The sequence below is a fragment of the Aquarana catesbeiana genome, linkage group LG02, assembly GCF_042186555.1.
Source record: "Aquarana catesbeiana isolate 2022-GZ linkage group LG02, ASM4218655v1, whole genome shotgun sequence".
In the NCBI taxonomy this organism is placed as follows: domain Eukaryota; kingdom Metazoa; phylum Chordata; class Amphibia; order Anura; family Ranidae; genus Aquarana; species Aquarana catesbeiana.
This window is the reverse complement of record NC_133325.1, coordinates 451,703,050-451,724,226: the sequence shown is the minus strand read 5'-3', so window position 1 is coordinate 451,724,226 and position 21,177 is coordinate 451,703,050. Positions and strand designations below refer to the sequence as shown.

At 39.6% G+C, this 21,177-nt stretch overlaps 1 protein-coding gene across 1 annotated transcript in view; it reads left to right on the top strand.

Moving 5' to 3' along the window:
* Nucleotides 1-21,177, top strand: part of KIAA0319L (KIAA0319 like) — a 163,062-nt gene that overhangs the window by 130,555 nt on the left and 11,330 nt on the right. The window contains exons 17-21 of the mRNA XM_073615590.1: nucleotides 8,809-8,968; nucleotides 9,094-9,236; nucleotides 11,000-11,122; nucleotides 15,073-15,163; nucleotides 15,908-16,002. Of these exons, the coding sequence (XP_073471691.1) occupies nucleotides 8,809-8,968; nucleotides 9,094-9,236; nucleotides 11,000-11,122; nucleotides 15,073-15,163; nucleotides 15,908-16,002 (612 nt within the window). The remainder of the gene's footprint in view (nucleotides 1-8,808; nucleotides 8,969-9,093; nucleotides 9,237-10,999; nucleotides 11,123-15,072; nucleotides 15,164-15,907; nucleotides 16,003-21,177) is intronic.

The window sequence follows — 21,177 nt, the reverse complement described above, 5'->3', positions numbered from 1 at the left end:
AAAACCCCCGAGTGTATACCAAGGACAGGGACGAGAAAACAGCTAGCCGAGGCTGAGACTAATACAGCAAGTTGCAAAGCACTTGAGGAAACAACAATGGAACCCCAACAAAAAAAATTGTTACCAACAAAAGGCGAAATGGCAGAAATGTTTGCAAAACTTGCAGTAACTATTAAGGGGGAAATAGGCTCTATCCGCGAAGATATGAACCACATCCTTAAAAGAGTTGAAGAAGCAGAAACAAGGATGGACAAGCAAGAAGACTAGATCAAAGAACTCAAATCGCAGATGGAAGAGATGCAGAAAGAACAAAGAATTTTACGGTACAGACTGGAGGACCAGGAAAACCGGAATAGAAGGAAAAATCTACGGATCAGAGGCCTACCAGAGATACAAGGGGGAAATGAGGACTTACAAGGTGTAATGGATGAAATTTTTGGTGGTATGATAAACCCTCCAGATTCAAGTAGCAAAATAAAGTTTGAAAGAATCCATAGGATTAGAAAGCCCGCTGAAATAAGAGGTGAGGTCCCAAGAGATGTCATTGCAAGGTTCCATAACTTTAATGATAAAGAGAGGATTAAGGCACATTTGAAGAGGAACTAGTGAAGCTTGGGGATAAAAATTTGCAGATTTTCCCAGATCTGGCAGCAGAGACACTGGCCAGGAGAAGAACTCTGAAACCACTACTGGAGCAGTTGAAGGCATATAATGTTCAATATTCTTGGGGCTTCCCAGCTTGCCTAATAGGGCGTAAAGAAGGCCGTTCTGCAACTTTAAGATTCCCGGAAGAAACAGAAAAATTTTGTAAACGCCTAGATGTGCCATTATTGGAAATCCCGTGCTGGTGGGAAAAGACAGTTGACACCGAAACTCATGAGGAACAGTTTGCATGGAAACCAATAGTTAAAATGAAAAGATCATAAGTAAAAGTAAAATTGGGTACCAGGGAGATTGAAACTATGCTTAGGTCCTTTGGATTTCTCAGGTGGTGGGGTGGGGGCGTGTGGGGGGGGGTTGGGTTGGACAGGCACGGGTACCCCACTATTATAGAGGGGAGCACCGAGTCCAGGGTCGACTAGTCCGAGCTCAACCTCAAGGGGGACAACCGAGGGGCCGGGAGGCGTTGGAGGGGCCACTTTTTTTAGGCCATGGGAAGGCCTGTTACCCCCAATGGGGAAGGAGAGGGGTGGAGGGAAAGGGAGGTGGGATTGGGAGGGGGAAGAAGCCAGGCAAGAATACCCATCGAATAAATACATCCTATAAGTATTTTGTACACCACTCTGCTGCAGGTATTAGGACAGTTATCTCAAAGCAAATATGCCTAATTTAAAAATAATATCGTATAACGTACGTGGTATGAATTCCCCCATAAAGTGCGCCAACATCCTGCAGGAACTAAAACTCCTTGGGGCTGATGTGGTTTTTCTGCAGGAAACACATCTTTTCCTGGGAAGAAACCAAAAAATCTTCTCCAAGGAGTTTCCAGTCTGGTTATACGGAGATTCGCCTATACGCCGCGCAAAAGGAGTAGCCATAGGGTTTGCCAGTGGAACAAGGTTTGACCTACATGAGAGAAGGACTGACCCGGAGGGACGGTTCTTGTTCCTGAGAGGGAAATTAAATGGAATTGAATGCTCACTGGCAAACATATATGGCCCAAATAAAAATCCAAACAGTTATATGTTAGCGAGTTTGGCCGAATTTATGGAATTTAAGAAAGGACTGGCCATAATGTCTGGCAATTTCAATCTCTGTTTGGATCTAGGAAAGGACAAATTGTCCCATGCAGGGGGGACGAGCTTGGCTTGGAATAACAGGGTGAGACAGAAATTGCACCAGTCTCAATTTGTGGATGCATGGAGGGCGCAGCATACCAATCGTAGGGATTATACATTCTACTCCCCCGTGCATGGGACTTATTCCAGACTTGATTTTTTCTTGATTGAACATCGCTGGCTGGAGGCGGTCGTTGGCTCAAATATTGGGGTAATGACCTTTTCCGACCATGCGCCCATAAGCCTAATATTGAATATAGGACAGATCTATAACAAGAGTCCTAGCTGGAGGTTAAACGAAGAACTATTAAGTGATAAAGACATAGGTAAGCTTATAACGAATGAATTAGAGTTCTACTTTAAAACTAATGAAACAGTGGAGGTATCGGAGTCCATTGTGTGAGAGGCCCACAAAGCCTATATCGGGGATTTTGATCAAGGCAGGCGCAGAAAAGAAAGACAAAGGAAGATAAACTTTTATTAATGAAAGAGATATCTGAACTTGAGCAATTGCATAAATCAAATGGAGAGAAGGAGGTGCTCCTAAGACTCCACTATAAAAGAGAGGCCATGAGAGATTTAATAGAACAAGAAACACGTGTAGCCTACAACTTACTAAAGAAGGAGAGGTATGAGGGGGGAAATAAACCAGGGAAGTATTTAGCTAAGACCCTAAAAAAAAGACCAACAACTATATTGAGAAAATCAAGACAACAGATGGAGATATGAGATATAGAACCAGTGAAATTGTTAAAACCTTCCAAGATTATTATGAGCGACTGTATTCCATTAATAACAAGATTTCAACGAGCGAGGCAGACAAGAAAAGGGAGAGAGCTAAAGTTTTTTTTCAGGATTTGGGATTAAAAAAAATAGAAGATAAATATAATTTACTAGAGGCCCCTATAACAGAGGACGAAATAAAAAAAATATTGAAAGAAACGTCAGTAGGGAAAAGCCCTGGGCCTGACGGTTTCACCGTGCTCTACTACAAAAAATTCCAGGATTTATTAATTCCTAAATTATGTACGTACATGAATGAAATAGGAGCAAATTGGGAGATGGGGAAAAAAGTGTTAGAAGCTATTATCACCATTATTTTGAAAGAGGGCAAGGATAGCACACTCTGTTCTAGTTACAGGCCTATAGCGCTCCTCAATACGGACACAAAATTATTTGCGAAAGTACTGGCTGGAAGAGTGAAGAACATACTGAACAACATGGTCCATCCAGACCAGATTGGGTTCATCCCCGGTAGGGAAGGGCGGGATAACGGTATAAGAACACTCTTGATAACCCAGAGAATTAGAGACAGTGGAGCTCCAGGTCTACTCCTGTCAATTGATGCTGAGAAAGCCTTTGACAGGGTAGACTGGACCTTTATGTACTGTATGTTGGAGGAGATAGGATTTGGGCCTAACATGATTAGATGGATAAAGGCATTATATGTCTGTCCTTCTGCGAGGGTCAAAGTCAATGGAACACTCTCTGAGTCGTTTGTAATGACTAACGGAACTAGACAGGGGTGCCCACTTTCCCCCCTTCTGTTTTTGCTTACGCTCGAACCTCTTCTAACAGAGATAAGGCAGAACCTGGATATCATAGGAGTAAATGACGGAGACGAAGTACACAAGTTGGCAGCCTTCGCAGACGATATCCTTTTTTATATTACCAGACCTAGGATAACCCTCCCTAACCTGTTTAAAACCTTAAAAGAGTACGGTGAAATTTCAAATTACAAGAGGACAGCTGTCATGGGGGGGAAGAATCAACATCCTTAAGATGGCATTTTTCCCAAAAATGTTATACAAAATGCAAATGCTCCCTATTCCATTACCACAATCATTTTTTTTAAATATTGCACTCACTTTTCTTAAAATTTATTTGGAGAGGGAAAAACCCGCGTATAAGTTTTGCAACACTGGTTAAGGACAAGGAGAATGGGGGTTGGGGAGCACCAGACATCAGATGCTATCACGAGGCAATTATTTTATCACGAATTATAGAATGGGCAAAAGGTAACAAGGAAAAGCGTTGGGTGAAAATGGATAACACGATTAGTAAAGTAAACATGAGTAAAGTAATTTGGATTCCTCCACTTTTTAGGAAACTCAGCTCTGAGACACATATTATCACTAGATACACTTTAAAAGTTTGGGATAATTTGCACAAAAGGGAGAAGTGGAAGTATAACTCCCCTTTAAACCCTTTGAAGGACACAGAAATTTTTGCACCAGGCATTGAGGTTTTCAGTGGGAGATAGATTTTGCAAGAAGAAGCACAACTAAAGGATGTGATGGAGCGGGGTGAACTTTGTTCTTTCCAGGATTGAAAAAATAAAAGTGATCTTATAGCCATCAATAGATGGCGATACTCTCAATTAAAACATTTCATCGAAACACTTCCCCAACCCATTAGAATGGTGGATAACTTGCAGCCCTTAGAGAAATTGTGTGCCGATAAAGTAGGGAAGAAGGGGATTTCGAGGATCTATAACAGGGGTCTTCAAACTGCGGCCCTCCAGATGTTCAGGAACTACAATTCCCATCATGCCTAGTCATGTCTGTGAATGTCAGAGTTTTACAATGCCTCATGGGATGTGTAGTTCTGCAACAGCTGGAGGGCCGTAGTTTGAGGATCCCTGATCTATAAGGTGTTGATAGACTTGAAGGGAACAGATACTCCGGTATTTATCAAAAAGTGGGAGACTGAATTAAAATCAAAACTCACAGATGTAGAGCCTACGATCTTACTAAAGCAAGTTCATATCACATCAGTAAACTATAAGGTGTCCGAGCTAAACTACAAATGTTTGGCAAGATGGTACATTACCCCAGATAGAGCATCTAAGTATCAGAACGAAACCTCGCAATATTGTTGGAGGGGATGCAAAGAGCTTGGAACAACGGCACACATCTGGTGGCAATGCCCAGTAATTAAAAAATTCTGGGGTGAGATTAGGAAAACTATCAGTGAGATAACCTATATAGTGGTCCCCGACGATCCATGGGCGTGCTTATTCCACGGTTTTAGAATGTCAACTGAGTCATATCTGAGAACACTTATACCACAATTTTGAATGCTGCCAAAAGTCTCATATGTAGGCACTCGCAGGAAAGAAGCTGTCCAACATTACAAGAATGGTACGATAAAACAAATGAAATCCAAAATCTAGAATATCTGAGATATACTGAGGGAGTAGAAATGGAGGAGTATGAGGAAAAATGGAGGGGTTGGCAAAAATGTAAAAGTTCAATAAGATCTGCAGAGGTATTAGGAATCTAATAGGTCTATTTGATATGGTCCTCATTAGTTAGAGATCGATAAAATGCAACATGAGTGGAGTCGAACTGTTTGGCTCTGAGGCCTATGGTTGAACGATATATAGGACTTCGGGGGGGTTTGGGAGATTTGGGGTAGAAGTGAGGGGAAGGGAGGGGGGTTTAGAGAAGTTCGGTATTGGATTTGCTTTACTTGCCGTTATTAAAGAGGGGCTCCAATATGGTTCGGATTGTAAGCGATGTAGACTTTTTCTAGCGACATATGTATATTTGACAAGGAAAAAAAATTAAAAAATATATATATATATATATATATATATATATATATATATATATATATATATATATATATATATATGTCTACATCTGTGCACACTTGGTTCTCCTTTACTCACAAAACTGTTTTTTTTTTTCCACGTCAGTGACTGTTTTCGGGTAAGTAAATTTCAACTTTGCAGTTCAATATTTGCCCGACTCACTATTCACATCATAGTGGCATATATATATATATATATATATATATATATATATATATATATATATATGCCACTATGATGTGAATAGTGAGTCGGGCAAATATTGAACTGCAAAGTTGAAATTTACTTACCCGAAAACAGTCACTGACGTGGAAAAAAAAAAACAGTTTTGTGAGTAAAGGAGAACCAAGTGTGCATGCACAGGTGGGCAGGAAGGCCAGGTATGCTTGTTACTGGATTTCTGGGCCTGCGCCTCAGGATTTTAATGGTACATGTACATAACCGAAAGGTAAAAAATAAGGGAAGTTCATTGTTGGAACTAATTCACACTAGTGCTCCTGCGTTTAGATTTTCTAAATGCAGAAGTCATTTTGTAGGAATAAACAACTATCACGTCTCCCGAATCACCTTTTTCCCTGCGTTTAGATGTTCCTGCTTTAAAGCAGGTTCAGGGACATTTACATGTGTTTAATTGCGGCTAGAGTGTCTAATCAAATGAAGGCTGCACAAAATACTATTTTATTTGCAGCTAAAATGACCACATCTACATGCACAGTGTGCATAGTACGACTGAAAAATCATTACATGTGGGAGGAACAGGCACAGGGAGAACATGCAAACTCCATGCAGGTCGTGCCGTGGTTGGGATTTGAACCAACAACCCTAGTACTGCTAGGTGAAAGTGCTAATCACTTAACCACTGTGTGCTGCCCATCACTTAGCCACTGTACTTTTTCAGCCTCTGTTTTTCCCTAAAGCCACGTACACACGAGCGGAATGTCTGACAGAAAAAGTCAGACGGAAGCTTTTCATCGTCTATTCCAATCGTGTGTATGCCTCATCGGACTTTTTTTTTCAAAAATTCTGACGGACCTAGAAATGGAACATGTTCTAAATATTTCCGACAGAATCAATTTCTATTGGTAAAACTGCTCGTCTGTATGCTGTTCCAACGGACCACAAACGACGCATGCTCTGAAGCAAGTACGAGACGGAAGCTACTGGCTATTGCACTTGCGTTTTCTAGTCCCGTTGTACATATTGTACGTCACCGCGTTCTGGGCGGTCGGACTTTGGTCGGACTTTGGTTTGACCGTATGTAGGCAAGACCGCTTGAATGGAATTCCGTTGGAGTTTATTCCGACGGCAAAACCGGTCGTGTGTAGGCGGCATTCGTTTCACCTGGCATTCTACCAGTAATGCAGTCCTAGGGTGACAATACTCACTCACCATACTATATTTATGGAGCAGCAGCATTGTCAAGACTTAAACACACCTCCCCCTCTTATCTATAACATAAGGGAGAGGTGATCTGTAGTCCACATAGAAAGCTAGAAACAATGTAATTGGTAAGAGTGCAACACAGGCAGAGAGCACAGGACATTATCAGCTGGCAAGATTTCTGTCAGCATTAACCTTTTATTTGTGGCCTTATCCACTTGCATATTGCCCCATGCACATATATAGTGATGGGGAGGCCGCTCTGTGCCGGATCACATAGATGAACATGATCCGGCATTTCTGGGTAGGGGGCACTTTCCCACGGCCCCACCTGTGCTGTGATTCACTACAGCAAAAGTCTGTCAGCAGGTCCCAGCCAATGATTTATGGCCAGGAGCTGCTGATTAGCTTTGGGAATCACAGTACAGAGCCCTGTTTTTAATAACAACACCAAAGCTCTGTAAATGGAGCAGCGATGTGCCTGTTTTTTTTTTTTTTTTTTTTTTCTCACTACAAAGCAGGGAGAAAAATCAGCCACATAAAGCACTGCTCACTGTATTCAATGTATCACAGTCCCACTATAAGTCACTGATCACCACTATTGCTAGTATTAAAAATAAACTCCAGTGTGTGTATATACCGTATATACTCGAGTACAAGTCGAATTTTTCAGCCCTTTTTTTTTGGGCTGAAAGTGCCCCCCTTGACTTATACTCGAGTCACCGCCGTCTGTCTCCATGATCAGTGTGTCATGCAGGCAGACGGCGTGTGATAATACCGTTCGGAGGCTATTCCAGCTTTCAAAAGCCGCGCCTCCTGCTCGTCTGTGTTAGGCTGAACACTCCATTTCCCAGCTGTCAGTGTACAGCCTATCACGGACATTCTCTCATCCTCATCCGTGGTATGAGAATGAGAGAATGTCCGTGATAGGCTGACCGCTGACTGCTGAGTGTTCTGCCTATCACAGACGAGGAGGAGGCGCGGCTTTTGAACAGTGGAATGGCCGCCAAAGTGTATTATCACACGCTGATCGGAGGATGGAGATCGCCACAGGGAGGATGGAGATCGCCACAGGGAGGTTGCACAGGACACAGGTAGGCTGCACAGGGATACATGCACACAGGACACATGTACAGGACACATGCACAGATACACATGTACAGGACACATGCACAGAACACATACACATGTACAGGACACATGACATATGCACATGTACAGGACACATGCACAGGATACAGGTAGGCTGCACAGGACACATGCACAGGACACAGGGAGGCATGCAGCTGCAGATGAGCATTGTTGACCCTCTTTTTCCACTTACAGTAGCTGCTGCATTTCTCACCCTCGTCTTATAATCAGGTCAATACGTTTTTCCCAGTTTTTTGTGGTAAATTAGGGGCCTCGACTTATACTCGGATCGACTTATACTCGAGTATATACGGTATATATATCTATAGATATATCTATATATCTATAGATATATAGATATATCTATATATATATATATATATATCATCATTTGTAGACGCTATAACTTTCATGCAAACTAATTCATATAATATAAAAAAAACTGATAGAAGACATGTAACAGAATACATCTTGGCCTTAATTTATGAAGAAATTTGATTTTTTTGGGGATATGTTTTATAGCAGAAAGTAAATAAAATGTTTGTTTTTTTTGTTTTTGATTTTTTAATTTTCAGTCTTTATATAGTAAAAATAAAAAAAAAAAACAGTGGTGATCAAATACCACCAAAAGAAAGCTCTATTTGTGTGAAAAAAGAGATAAATTTCACTGCGTACAGTGTTGCATGACCGCACACTTACCAGTTAAAGTAGTATTGAATAGCAATAAAATGCCCTGGTCATGAAGGGGATAAAACTTTCCCGGAGATCAAGTGGCTAATGAACAGATATAACAAAACACTTTCAGTGGTATATTTATCAGACCAAAATGGAGAAATTAAGAGAAGTTCATTGTTAGGGTTTTGATACACCATAACGGCATTGCCTGGTAACAGCTTCTCTCCAATTTATTTCTACTTTCAGACCCAATGAAGAACAACTTGGTTGAAATGATTCTGGATGTGAGTGTCAACAAGCTGACTGAACGACAGAAGGGAATGTTTATGAGACAGATTGGGGTTCTTCTTGGGGTTCTGGACTCTGACATTACTGTGCAGAAGATCCAACTCTACACAGAAAAGAGGTCAGTCTTGAGTAATCCAGTTTCAAGATTCAATTAGTCTTTGGTCTTTTGTAATTTAGGTCTAGGCTTATGACTTTTCTTCTTCTTTTTTTTTTTTGACGCAGTAATTTTTCCTTCTATTACAGCACAAAGGTAGTCTTTTATGTCAAGAACCAGCCTCCTCACTTGGTCATGAAAGGTTACCAGGTTGCCTGCACTCTTCGCTATGAACTGCGCAAGCAGCAGAGTGATTTCCTTATCTTTAAAGCGCTCGAGATTGACACTTTCAGTAAGTGCGTGATAGACTATGTTTAACTGCAACCTTTTTTTTTCAGAGTCTTTTCTTTAAAACAAAAGAGTCAGTATTTTCATATTACTCCTATTAAAGGTAACTCCACTTTCAAAGAAAAAAATAAAGTAAGAAAAAAGTTATACAGCATATGCATTTGTAATTTTCTGTGAAACCCCAATGCAATGTGGCATACCTAGAGGTATTCGGGTACACAGTTAGTATACAGCACTTCCCCAAAAATGTAATTTTCTGCTTGTGTGATTGACTGTTTTCTCCAGAAGTCTGCACTAAGATACAAGTCAAATTTTAGGCACTAAAGCTTTCATCATTAGGACACTGAGAGTGCTGTGATTACAGTTACCCAGATTCTTCCATTCAGAATCAGTCTGCAATCAGTCTGGTGAAACAAACCACTATATCTTCAGAACAGAGAAAGGTAGGAATCTGATACAAAATCTAATGCCTAAGTGCAGCCAAACACAAACAGAAAAAACAGCCCAAGGGGCATAACTTACAGCTAGTATGATGTGCCTCTTGTGTTGATTTGTCGTCTTTTAGTAATACTTCATTCGGTCCTGCGCCCTGGCACTTAGGCTTTATATTCTCTGCAATGTACATTGATCACGCAGAGGGAATTATTTTTTTCTAAACGAAAGTGGAGTTACAATTTAATTATATTGTTCATAAACTAAGATTTTTCCATTACTGTCTATCTTGTCTTGTTCTGCACTGTGTTTGTGTGAGGGTGGTCTTTTTTTTTTTTTTTTTCTACAAATAATTTTTTATTGAAAGTTTTGTCATTTTACGTACAACAAAACAAAAAAAACAAACGCATATCAAAATGTACAGGTTTAAAGATATATACCCATACAGAACAGGTGTCCGCACGTAATATAATATTATACATACATTTACAGAATATTGAGATAGTAAGATATTTCATAAAGAGTGCAATAGGTTAGAGTTACATTGTAATGTTTGTAAGCAGACATCTAAGTCTCATTGAGTAACATATTCTTACTACTAGCATCTAGTCCTGCCGTGAGAGAGCGTATGTACAAATACAGTAGAAAGGAGGTGGCCATTTCAGTACAGGAAAGGCCTCAGCTGTGTGGTTCCTGGAAGCTCCCACTCCTGCAGGGACCACAACAGATGTTGTCAGGATGGAGAACAGGAGGAGATCAAGGTATTCCTGGCTTCACAGATATCAAAACCCTGCCTAGAAAGACAGGTACAAAGTGGATTAAGCACATTCTGTGCTTAAGTACATGGAGAGGAGGGCAGAGGAGACATTAGGGATCTATTAGATGTCTCTATAAACAGTACATTTTACCTGCACATTGCTATCACAAAGGGAAGTTGTAAGTTAAAATGAAAAAAAAAAAACATAAAAAAATTTGAAATAAAATAAAAATCAAAAGTACCCCCATCAGCCTGCACACGCACATACGAACACACACAGAGCACTTGTATATATGTAGACAATTGCACCACACATGATATATTGGCAATCACAACAGAGTGAGAGCAATAATTTTAAGTTAACTCTAAACTGATGAGCTGTACAAACATTAAAAATGTCACCTATTATATATTATTGCAGTATATGTGTATTCTTTTTTTCATCGTGAGTTCCCTCTCATTAATAAAAAACAAAACGTGTTCTTTATCTCACACTGCAAAGATTGCCTTGATCCAGATGTGTTTGCTGTTTACAGGAAGTAAACTGAGCAGATACTCACAGTGTGTTTCTTCCCTAGCCTGCCAGTTAAATTGTTCTATGCACGGTCACTGCAACTCTGTTACCAAGCGCTGTGTCTGTGACCCTTTTTGGATGGAGAATTTTGTTCGTCGACAGTTTGGTGATGGAGAAAGCAACTGTGGTAAGTTTCATGAAGTAGTTTGTGTGTATTTGTGCCTGTTTTTTACCACCTAAAAACTGTAAATTGCATAAATTAAAGCGTGACTGTAATTTCAAGTGTGTGTGTGTGTGTGTGTGTGTGTGTGTGTGTGTGTGTAGACAGACAAGTAAATACACATTGAAATACAACTGTCTTGCATATCAAAATAATGGTTTCCTAATTCAGACACCCCTGCCCAACTTTATATAAGGTCCTTACCATTTTGCTTTTCTGTACTTCACTTGCTCTCACATACAATTGCTGTACATCACAGTGCTGTACTATGTAGTAAAGCCCGATTGGCTTACAGTTTTGTCCCTTTCCCTGAATGCTGATGTAGAAAGGAATACTGAAGGCTAGTACAAATACAGATTGTGATAACACTTAAAGGATACATTTAAGATGAACTCTAAAAAATATTCTCCCCCCCCCCCATGGCTCTCGCTGTCATCTTGGAGTCAAAAATACTAATGGAAACCACTGGCACCTGGCAACTCAGCGATTGTGTCTCTCTATAGAAATGTGAGTGCTGGAGATCTCCTCTTCAACTTCACTCATTGTGCCCCATAGCCACATGTTATAAGTCGTACCCATAAACCTATAAGTGGACAAGAGAAATGGGAATCTGTTGCGGCCCATGGGGTTTTCAGTGTGTAGAGGTTTGGAAGACACTTACGAACAGGTTTGTTTGTCCAAAGCTAACCTGTTTTATTCACAAATAAAATTTCTCATCCTCTCCATGATAAATTTATTCCCAAGCTGTCAACAAATTGTATCTCTCTTCTCAATTTATATAAGTAAAAGTTCACTGTTTTGAGAAATACCTAAGAAGCTAATATGCAAAGCTGTACTATATAAACAAGATAAATGTTAATTTTGCATTGGAAACTACATTACTATCCCAAACTGGAGAAATTCTGATTGCCATGGCATCTAAGGAATAGAAAGTAATGTCTGGGGCAAGACATGGATTCTCTGGATAACAGCCCTCTTTCACTTGTCCATTAACAAAACACTTAAATAGAATTATATGTAGTTTGTGGTTCGACCCTAAGGGCTCATTTACACTTGCTTCGGCTTCGACAGACATTAACGGCTAGTTTACACTTGCTTCAAAACAAGGCTTCAGACACGCTTTGTTAAAGCTCTCTGAATGCCAGTCAAAGCCCCTGTCACTAAATTCAAATGGTTACCTTACAGTCCTTCTTACACCTGCTTTTGCTTTGCTTCAGCTTTCCTTCAAAAATTGTAACCCATGCACCTTCAGTGGTGCTTCAAAGCATCTTCAAAGCCTCCATAGAAGTCTATGGCAAAGCTCACTTGAAGCCGCACTGAAGCCCCACCAAAGCTTCATCAAAGCCCCACAAAGCCTCATGAAATCACCAAGCAAAAGCAAGGTGTAAACAGGACTGTAAGCTAACCATTTTATTTAGTGACAGGAGCGTTGCCTAGCTTTTAGAGAGCTTTAACAAAGCCTGTCCAAAGCCATGTTTTGATTGAAGCAAGTGTAAACTAGCCCTAACAGTTTTATCTGCTGGGAATATGTACTTGAAACAGCACCTAGTAAGTTAAAATAAAACTGTCAGTGTATTTAAACTTTTTTGTGCATTGTTAGCAAGAGAGCCATCTTCTGTGTACCTCTTTGGAACTAGGTACTCGCATAGCATTTGGAAACAGCAGTTGGCAGCAGTTAAGCCTTGTTCAAATATGGAGTATGATACAGTTGGGATTTTGTGGCTAATAAAAAAGTACCAGGCTTCTTGTGATGTTTGCTCTTAGTGTGGTTTTAAAAAAAAACAAATCCTCCTACATACAGTAAGTTAAGCCTGTTTATCTGCAGTCTTCTCTTCTCTACATTCGTTCAAAGTGCAGAATTTATAAAGCTTGTCTGAGTTGTCTGAAAACGGGGAGGAGAGGTGAAGTTATACTCTGCAGAGCTCAATAAGGAGAGCTCTGAGAGCTGATTGAAGGGAAGGTCTCTTCTCTGTCACCATTTTTCTCTTGGTGTCAGGAAAACTTGTCAGAAGTGACTCATGCTGAGAGCAGAGGAACGAAGCAGCAGACAGAAATGACACTTAGCGCTCTTAATTGAGACAAGTACACACTACAGAGGGTTATGCTTTGTTCATATTTCATGTCTGAGGTTTACAACCACTTTAAACAGAACGTTTAAAGGTTTAAAGAGATACTATCACTTTGCCTATTCAGGACAAAGTTACAGTAGGGTTGATTTACAAAAACTGGAGAGTGCAACATCTGGTGCATCTGTGCATGGTAACCAATCAGCTTCCAAATTTTATTCTTAAAGCTTAATTGACCAAGCTGAGATTAGAAGCTGATTGCCTGCCATGCAATGCTGCACCAGTACCTTTAAAAGAAAAAAAAAAAGCTGCACCAGATTTTGCACTCCAGTTTTAGGAAATCAACCCCAGTGTGATTACAAAGAGCCCCCCAACCAACTGATAATCGCATTGCCTGTTCTCCTCTGATTCCCCTTCCTCTGTTGCAGCCGAAAACTAAAATACCCAATGTCAACTGGTGTCTGACATTAAAGGCAGCGTTGACATTACTGCCTCTGTCATGTGACAATACTTAGGCCCAGTGTTTGGCTGCCAAATCAGAGCGCTGTAACACGAGAAGAGCTTACATACTCTCCCATACCTGGAAGAATTGGTATTGTCAATGTTGCTTTGCTCTGAATGAGCAAGGTGACAGTGTTTTTTTTTTCTTTTTAAATGCCCAACATTTCTTTGAAGTGGCTCCTAAATATTACAGGGAAAGTCCACACCAAAGCAATTACCAATTTATGGATGGACTGTAGGAAGTTCTGAGCACTTACAACTTATTTAGGCCAGTTTCACATCTATGCTTGTGGAAAATGATGTTAAAACCTTTGTTTTTACATGCAATGCCACAATGCGCTTTAAGGCATTGTTATAGGTGTGGTGCGTCGCAATTAATTCTAAAAATTCTGAATGAACCTTCTGCACACTGCTGTACACCCTTACAGGGATTTTTAGACTGGTCAGGGAGCAATCACTTTGGTGCAGTTGGCCAGCTTGAACATGTATTGCACTATATGCAAATGAAGGATCCCTATTTTTATGCTATTTTTATGCAAACTTTTTATAGAAATATATAAGTGTGTATAGCAGTGTGCAGAGTGTAATTCAGAATATTCATTGTTACGTAAGCACAGCCCCTTTAGCACCTCATGTGTTATACATACTGTATGTAAGCTATTTGGATTTGGGCACAGACATATCTCTTCCGTTGCCAATCATTCTAAGTAGCACTCCGATGCCTATAAACCTCAATGCACCTAACCACAAAGCACAGACATGAAAGTTCTGTGTATTGTTCATTGCCTGAAAGTAGCCGAGGTGCATTATTTTGGCTGTTTTACTTATAGAACTTTGGAAGCCCTGATTCAGGTGTCTCTATAATGCTAATTCCCAATTAATTTAGGATGTGAGAATTCTCTTCCACCACCACTTTTTATATCTGTTAACCCATTGCTTTGATGAGTGGCAACACCAGTCCATACTGTGTTCATGTTTCCAATCAAAAGCTGATCAAATTCTTCCAGGTTTTGTCACAAATTTGCTATAGGTATAGCCAGCATTATGCCTTGCCTTGGAGACGAGCAGGAATTATCAACTGGTTTGTGAGGAAAGCCTAGCAACAATGAGTTGAGAGTTGCCACTGTGACAATTTTATTGTGAACAGAACACGTGGGGTGCATTTTTGTGCATTTTTATCCAGTTTGAGGCTTTTAAAACATTTTGTACTATTTTTCTATTGCACAATATTTTTTTCCTATAAGAGAATTTTTGGCGATTTACGTTGTTTGGATAACCTTATTTATTTGTTGTATTACCAAAATGTTTATTCTTTAGTTATTCATTATTTTAATATCTTGATTATTGCAGACTGGAGCGTGCTATATGTCATTATCACAAGCTTTCTCTGTATTGTGGCATTGGGACTACTAATGTGGTGCATGGTGTGTTGCTGTAAAAGGTAAAAAATGGTCTTAAAAACAATTCACTAAGTTATCACAAATGGAACTATGGGCTGAGAAATAAGATGCGAGAGCAATATTTTTCTCTCATCTTTTTGTATTTTTTAGGGGAAAAAATAAAGCTAATGTCAAGATTGGTTTCTGTGACCAAATATATAGATACTTCGTATCTGTTTTCTAAAACTGATATCAATTTGTATATTGAGCTCATTTGCAGTTTATAGGTCGATCTAAAAAAACAAACAAAAAAGCAACTTAGAAGAAAAGGAAAATGGTGGTTATGGCTTCACCAAACAGATGTTTTTTTTTTTGTATTTTTTTTTTAATGCAAGCTTTTATTTCATTAAACACAAAATCATCAAGCATCATCATCATCTGTGGATGTGCTAATAGGTGTTTTTCTTCAAAATATCTTTTCTGTCTGTATTAAAGCAAGCCACTGCATGATTTAAGCCATTTAAGTCTTAAAAAGTAACAGATAACACTTGTAAACTTGTTTGTGAAGCATGTTATATTGAAAATTGCTCAGCTTTTTATAAAGAAAACAAGGAGCAGTCAGTCACAACTTGATTGTAGCCTTCGGGGGAAATTAGCATATGCAAAATACTGTACTTTTTTATAAAGTTTATATTCTAAAACCTAAATCAAGCTGTATATCCACAGGGATAAAGAGTCATAGAGGGAACACAACTGAAATCTGCCCATGCTTATAATGCTATCCCAATGTATGCTTTCCCTTACAGAAAGAAAGGAAAACCAAAGAGGAAGAGCAGGTATAAAATTCTTGAAGCCACGGATGACCAAGAGAGTTTGGAGCTAAAGTCAAACATCAAAACTGGTAATAAAGTATTTAAATAACCCACAAAATTACTTTAGTGGTCTTTAACTAAGCTAATCCCAACAAAGATTGTTCTTAACCACCTTTAACGAAACATTGTTTTAAAACAACGCTCTAGCACCATTTTTCTGCCACAGCACCATGACCTTTGGTTGCTGCAGGCCCTGAAATCCCCTATCTGCATGGACTGGAGGAAGAGAATGAGGCATCGGGGCCTATAGACCCTTAATGAGCCATGTAATGATGGCGAAATTAAGTTTAAATAAAGTATTAAAATATACAGTCAGGTCCATAAATATTGGGACACCAACACAATTCTAATCTTTTTGGCTCTATAAACCACCATAATGGATTTGAAATGAAATGAACAAGATGTGCTTTAACTGCAGACTTTCAGCTTTAATTTGAGGGTATTTACATCCAAATCAGGTGAACGGTGTAGGAATTACAACAGTTTGTATATGTGCCTCCCACTTTTTAAGGGACCAAAAGTAATGGGACAGATTAACAATCATCCATCAAACTTTCACTTTTTAATACTTGGTTTCAAATCCTTTGCAGTCAATTACAGCCTGAAGTCTGGAACGCGTAGACATCACCAGACGCTGGGTTTCATCCCTGGTAATGCTCTGCCAGGCCTCTACTGCAACTGTCTTCAGTTCCTGCTTGTTCTTGGGGCATTCTCCCTTCAGTTTTGTCTTCAGCAAGTGAAATGCTTGCTCAACGATTCAGGTCAGGTGATTGACTTGGCCATTGCATAACATTCTACTTCTTTCTGTGCTTTAACTGCAGACTTTCAGCTTTAATTTGAGGGTATTTACATCCAAATCAGGTGAACGGTGTAGGAATTACAACAGTTTGTATATGTGCCTCCCACTTTTTAAGGGACCAAAAGTAATGGGACAGATTAACAATCATCCATCAAACTTTCACTTTTTAATACTTGGTTTCAAATCCTTTGCAGTCAATTACAGCCTGAAGTCTGGAACGCGTAGACATCACCAGACGCTGGGTTTCATCCCTGGTAATGCTCTGCCAGGCCTCTACTGCAACTGTCTTCAGTTCCTGCTTGTTCTTGGGGCATTCTCCCTTCAGTTTTGTCTTCAGCAAGTGAAATGCTTGCTCAACGATTCAGGTCAGGTGATTGACTTGGCCATTGCATAACATTCTACTTCTTTCTGTGCTTTAACTGCAGACTTTCAGCTTTAATTTGAGGGTATTTACATCCAAATCAGGTGAACGGTGTAGGAATTACAACAGTTTGTATATGTGCCTCCCACTTTTTAAGGGACCAAAAGTAATGGGACAGATTAACAATCATCCATCAAACTTTCACTTTTTAATACTTGGTTTCAAATCCTTTGCAGTCAATTACAGCCTGAAGTCTGGAACGCGTAGACATCACCAGACGCTGGGTTTCATCCCTGGTAATGCTCTGCCAGGCCTCTACTGCAACTGTCTTCAGTTCCTGCTTGTTCTTGGGGCATTCTCCCTTCAGTTTTGTCTTCAGCAAGTGAAATGCTTGCTCAACGATTCAGGTCAGGTGATTGACTTGGCCATTGCATAACATTCTACTTCTTTCCCTTAAACTCTTTGGTTGCTTTCGCAGTATGCTTCGGGGCATTTTCCATCTGCACTGTGAAGCGCCGTCCAATGAGTTCTGCAGCATTTTGCTGAATATGAGCAGATAATATTGCCCAAAACACTTCAGAATTCATCCTGCTGTATTTGTCAGCAGTCACATCATCAATAAATACAAGAGAACCAGTTCCATTGGTAGCCATACATGCCCACGCCATGACACTACCACCACCATGCTTCACTGATGAGGTGGTATGCTTTGGATCATGAGCATTTCCTTTCCTTCTCGATGCTCTTCTCTTCCCATGACTCTGGTACAAGTTGATCTTGGTCTCATCTGTCCATTGGATGTTGTTCCAGAACTGTGAAGGCTTTTTTAGATGTTGTTTGGCAAAGTCTAATCTGGGCTTCCTGTTTTTAAAGGCTCACCAATGGTTTACATCTTGTGGTGAACCCTCTGTATTCACTCTGGTGAAGTCTTCTCTTGATTGTTGACTTTGACACACATACACCCTCCTGGAGAGTGTTCTTGATCTGGCCAAATGTTGTGAAGGGTGTTTTCTTCACCAGGGAAAGAATTCTTCGGTCATCCACCACAGTTGTTTTCCGTGGTCTTCCGGGTCTTTTGGTGTTGCTGTTCTTGGTGTTGCGTTCTTTCTTTTTAAGGATGTTCCAAACAGTTGATTTGGCCACACCTACTGTTTTTGCCATCTCTCTGATGGGTTTTTGTTTTTTCAGCCTAATGATGGCTTGCTTCACTGATAGTGACAGCTCTTTGGATCACATGTTGAGAGTTGACACCAACAATTTCCAAATGCAAATATCACAATTGAAATGAACTCTGGACCTTTTATCTGCTCCTTGTAAATGGGATAATGAGGGAATAACGCACACCTGGCCATGGAACAGCTGAGCAGCCAATTGTCCCATTACTTATCCCTAATTATAGGGCCATTATTTAGATTTACCTCTAAAGTGATAAGCTGTACAGTACCCAGGCCCAATGTAATACATAAATACATAAACCAACCCAGCACCTTATCTTATAACAGTTAAAAGGTGTATGCCATCTACCATTTAACCAACATTAATAAGCTGTGCAGTTTTTTAAAGTGTTGCCTTGTTACAGTATATTCTTGTTTTTTTTCAAGTTTTTAAACCGTAATATATTTAGTAATTAAAGTAAAGCTAAAGGCAAAACTTTTTTTTTTTTCATTTTGGATATAGTAAGGGAGGGTTATATAACCCGTGTAAGGTTTATTTTTGCCATCTTGTCCCATTGGGGAAATTTATCTTCACTACTTGTCCCATAGCCAAACAGGAAGTGAGAGGAAATCCCTGCAAATTAATGGAATCTCTTGGGGACCTCTTGGTCAAAAGAAATGGTGTCCACATTAGAAGATTACTTTTCTGGTGACAACTCAAAATTTCGGTTTTTCTTTTACTTTCACTTTCGAAGATAATAAACAGGACAAATGGAGATGGTGGATTTTCCCAACGGGGACACAGGAAGCAATAAATTAGTGACACTCTATCCAAAACTAAAAAAAAAACTAAAAAAAAAAAAAAAGTGTGTACTAGGCTTAAGTCTGGTATTTTTTAAAAGAAAAAGCTCTCCAGCAGAGAGCATCAGTTACAGGAATGGAACAAGCCATTTAACACTAGCAGGGATGCTTACAAAGATCAGTTTTTATTTATTTATTTAAATAATTTGTCCTCAAAAAACTCCTGTGACTGCTTGTAAAGTGTTAGCTGGAGTTTGGCTTCAATTCGTTAGTGTATGTAAATTTGCTAGTACATCTAACACTCCCCTCCCACCAGACTGACAATTCTGCTGTTCAAAGGTGTCCCTGTGCTCCTTTATCCAGATTGGGGGCACTTTAATACAGAAGGTTTGTTACTGGCCAAATCACCAGGTGAAAAGCAGAGGGGGGAAAAAAGCCTAAAAAAAAACAACAAATGCAACCACCACATATGATTGGTAAGCTGCCATGTATTTTATTTTTGGTTCCGGATTTAATCCCTCTTTAAAGCCAGTATATACTAAGTAACTCTTGGTGTGGGGTATCTTATCTGATGTTTACTGAAAGCCATACAAAGTACACTATATGGTCTAAAGGTTATGGACACCTGACCACCACACCTATAAGAGCTTGTTGGATATACTATTCAATAACACTGGGCATTGATATGGAGATGCCTTTACCTCCCTTAGCAGCTATAACAGCCTCCACTCTTCTGGGATGTTGTGTCCATTCAGCCAAAAGGGCATTTGTTAGGTCACGTAATGATGTTGTCTAAAAAGACATAGCATTCCATCTTCAAATGTATTCCAAAGGTGTTCAGTAGGTTTGAGATCAAGCGCTGTGCCAACCACTTGTGTTTCTTCACACCAGACTCACCAATCCATGTGTTTTGGACCTGGCTGTGTGCAAAGGGGAGCTTTTATAATGGAACAGAAAAAGGTCTTACCCAAATGCTTGTACACACGACCGGTTTTGCCGTCGGAATAAACTCCGAAGGTTTCTCCAACGGAATTCCGCTCAAGCGGTCTTGCCTACACACGGTCACACCAAAGTCCAACTAGAAAAAAGAAGTGCAGTAGCCAATAGCTTCTGTCTCGTACTTGCTTCAGAGCATACATAGTTTTTGGTCCGTTGAAACAGCATACAGACAAGCGGGTTTCCCGATAGGAATTGGTTCCAACGAAAATATTTAGAACATGTTCCATTTCTAGGTCCGTCAGAATTTTCAAAAAAAAAAAGTTCGATGAGGCATACACACGATTGGAATAGACGATGAAAAGCTTCCATCAGACTTTTTCTGTCGGACATTCCATTCATGTGTACGCGGCGAAACTGTTGCCACAAGTCTAAAAGGGAACAATTGTCCAAAATATCTTTGCTGTGCCATTATAACAGTAGCCTTCACTGAAAGTACCTGAACTCAAATATATAGTGTTGTCCACATAAAGACCTCCCCACAATGTTATGTGGATGAGAAGGGGAAGTGTTATAAGCACTTTATAAGGGGTACTCTGGAGCATACTGTCTTGACTAATGGAGAAGGTAAGGATTTGGCACTGTTCTATTCCAGCACTGATGGACTTTTTTGCATTTAAATTTAAGTGGTATTTTTTTTTTTGTATTTTATGCAGTGACAAACAAATTTGTTGTAAATTATAATTGATATATCACACAGCTACCTTGCACCTTGAGACAATTTATTGCAATTTATACAATTTGTATAATTATACAATATATCACACAGCTATTGCACCTTGAGACAATTTATTGCAATTTTATACAATTTGTGCCCGATTGCACTTTATAATATTATATGTCTGCACAATGATTTTTTGACACAGGTTTTGATATATAATATACAGTTGTGCTCATAAGTTTACATACCCTGGCAGAATTTATGATTTCTTGGCCATTTTTCAGAGAATATGAATGATAACACAACTTTTCTTTCACTCATGGTGTTTGGCTGAAGCCATTTTATTATCACTCAACTATGTTTACTCTTTTTAAATCATAATGCCAAGAACGCCCCATGCGCAGATTCCTGGCTGTTGAATGCAAATGTTCC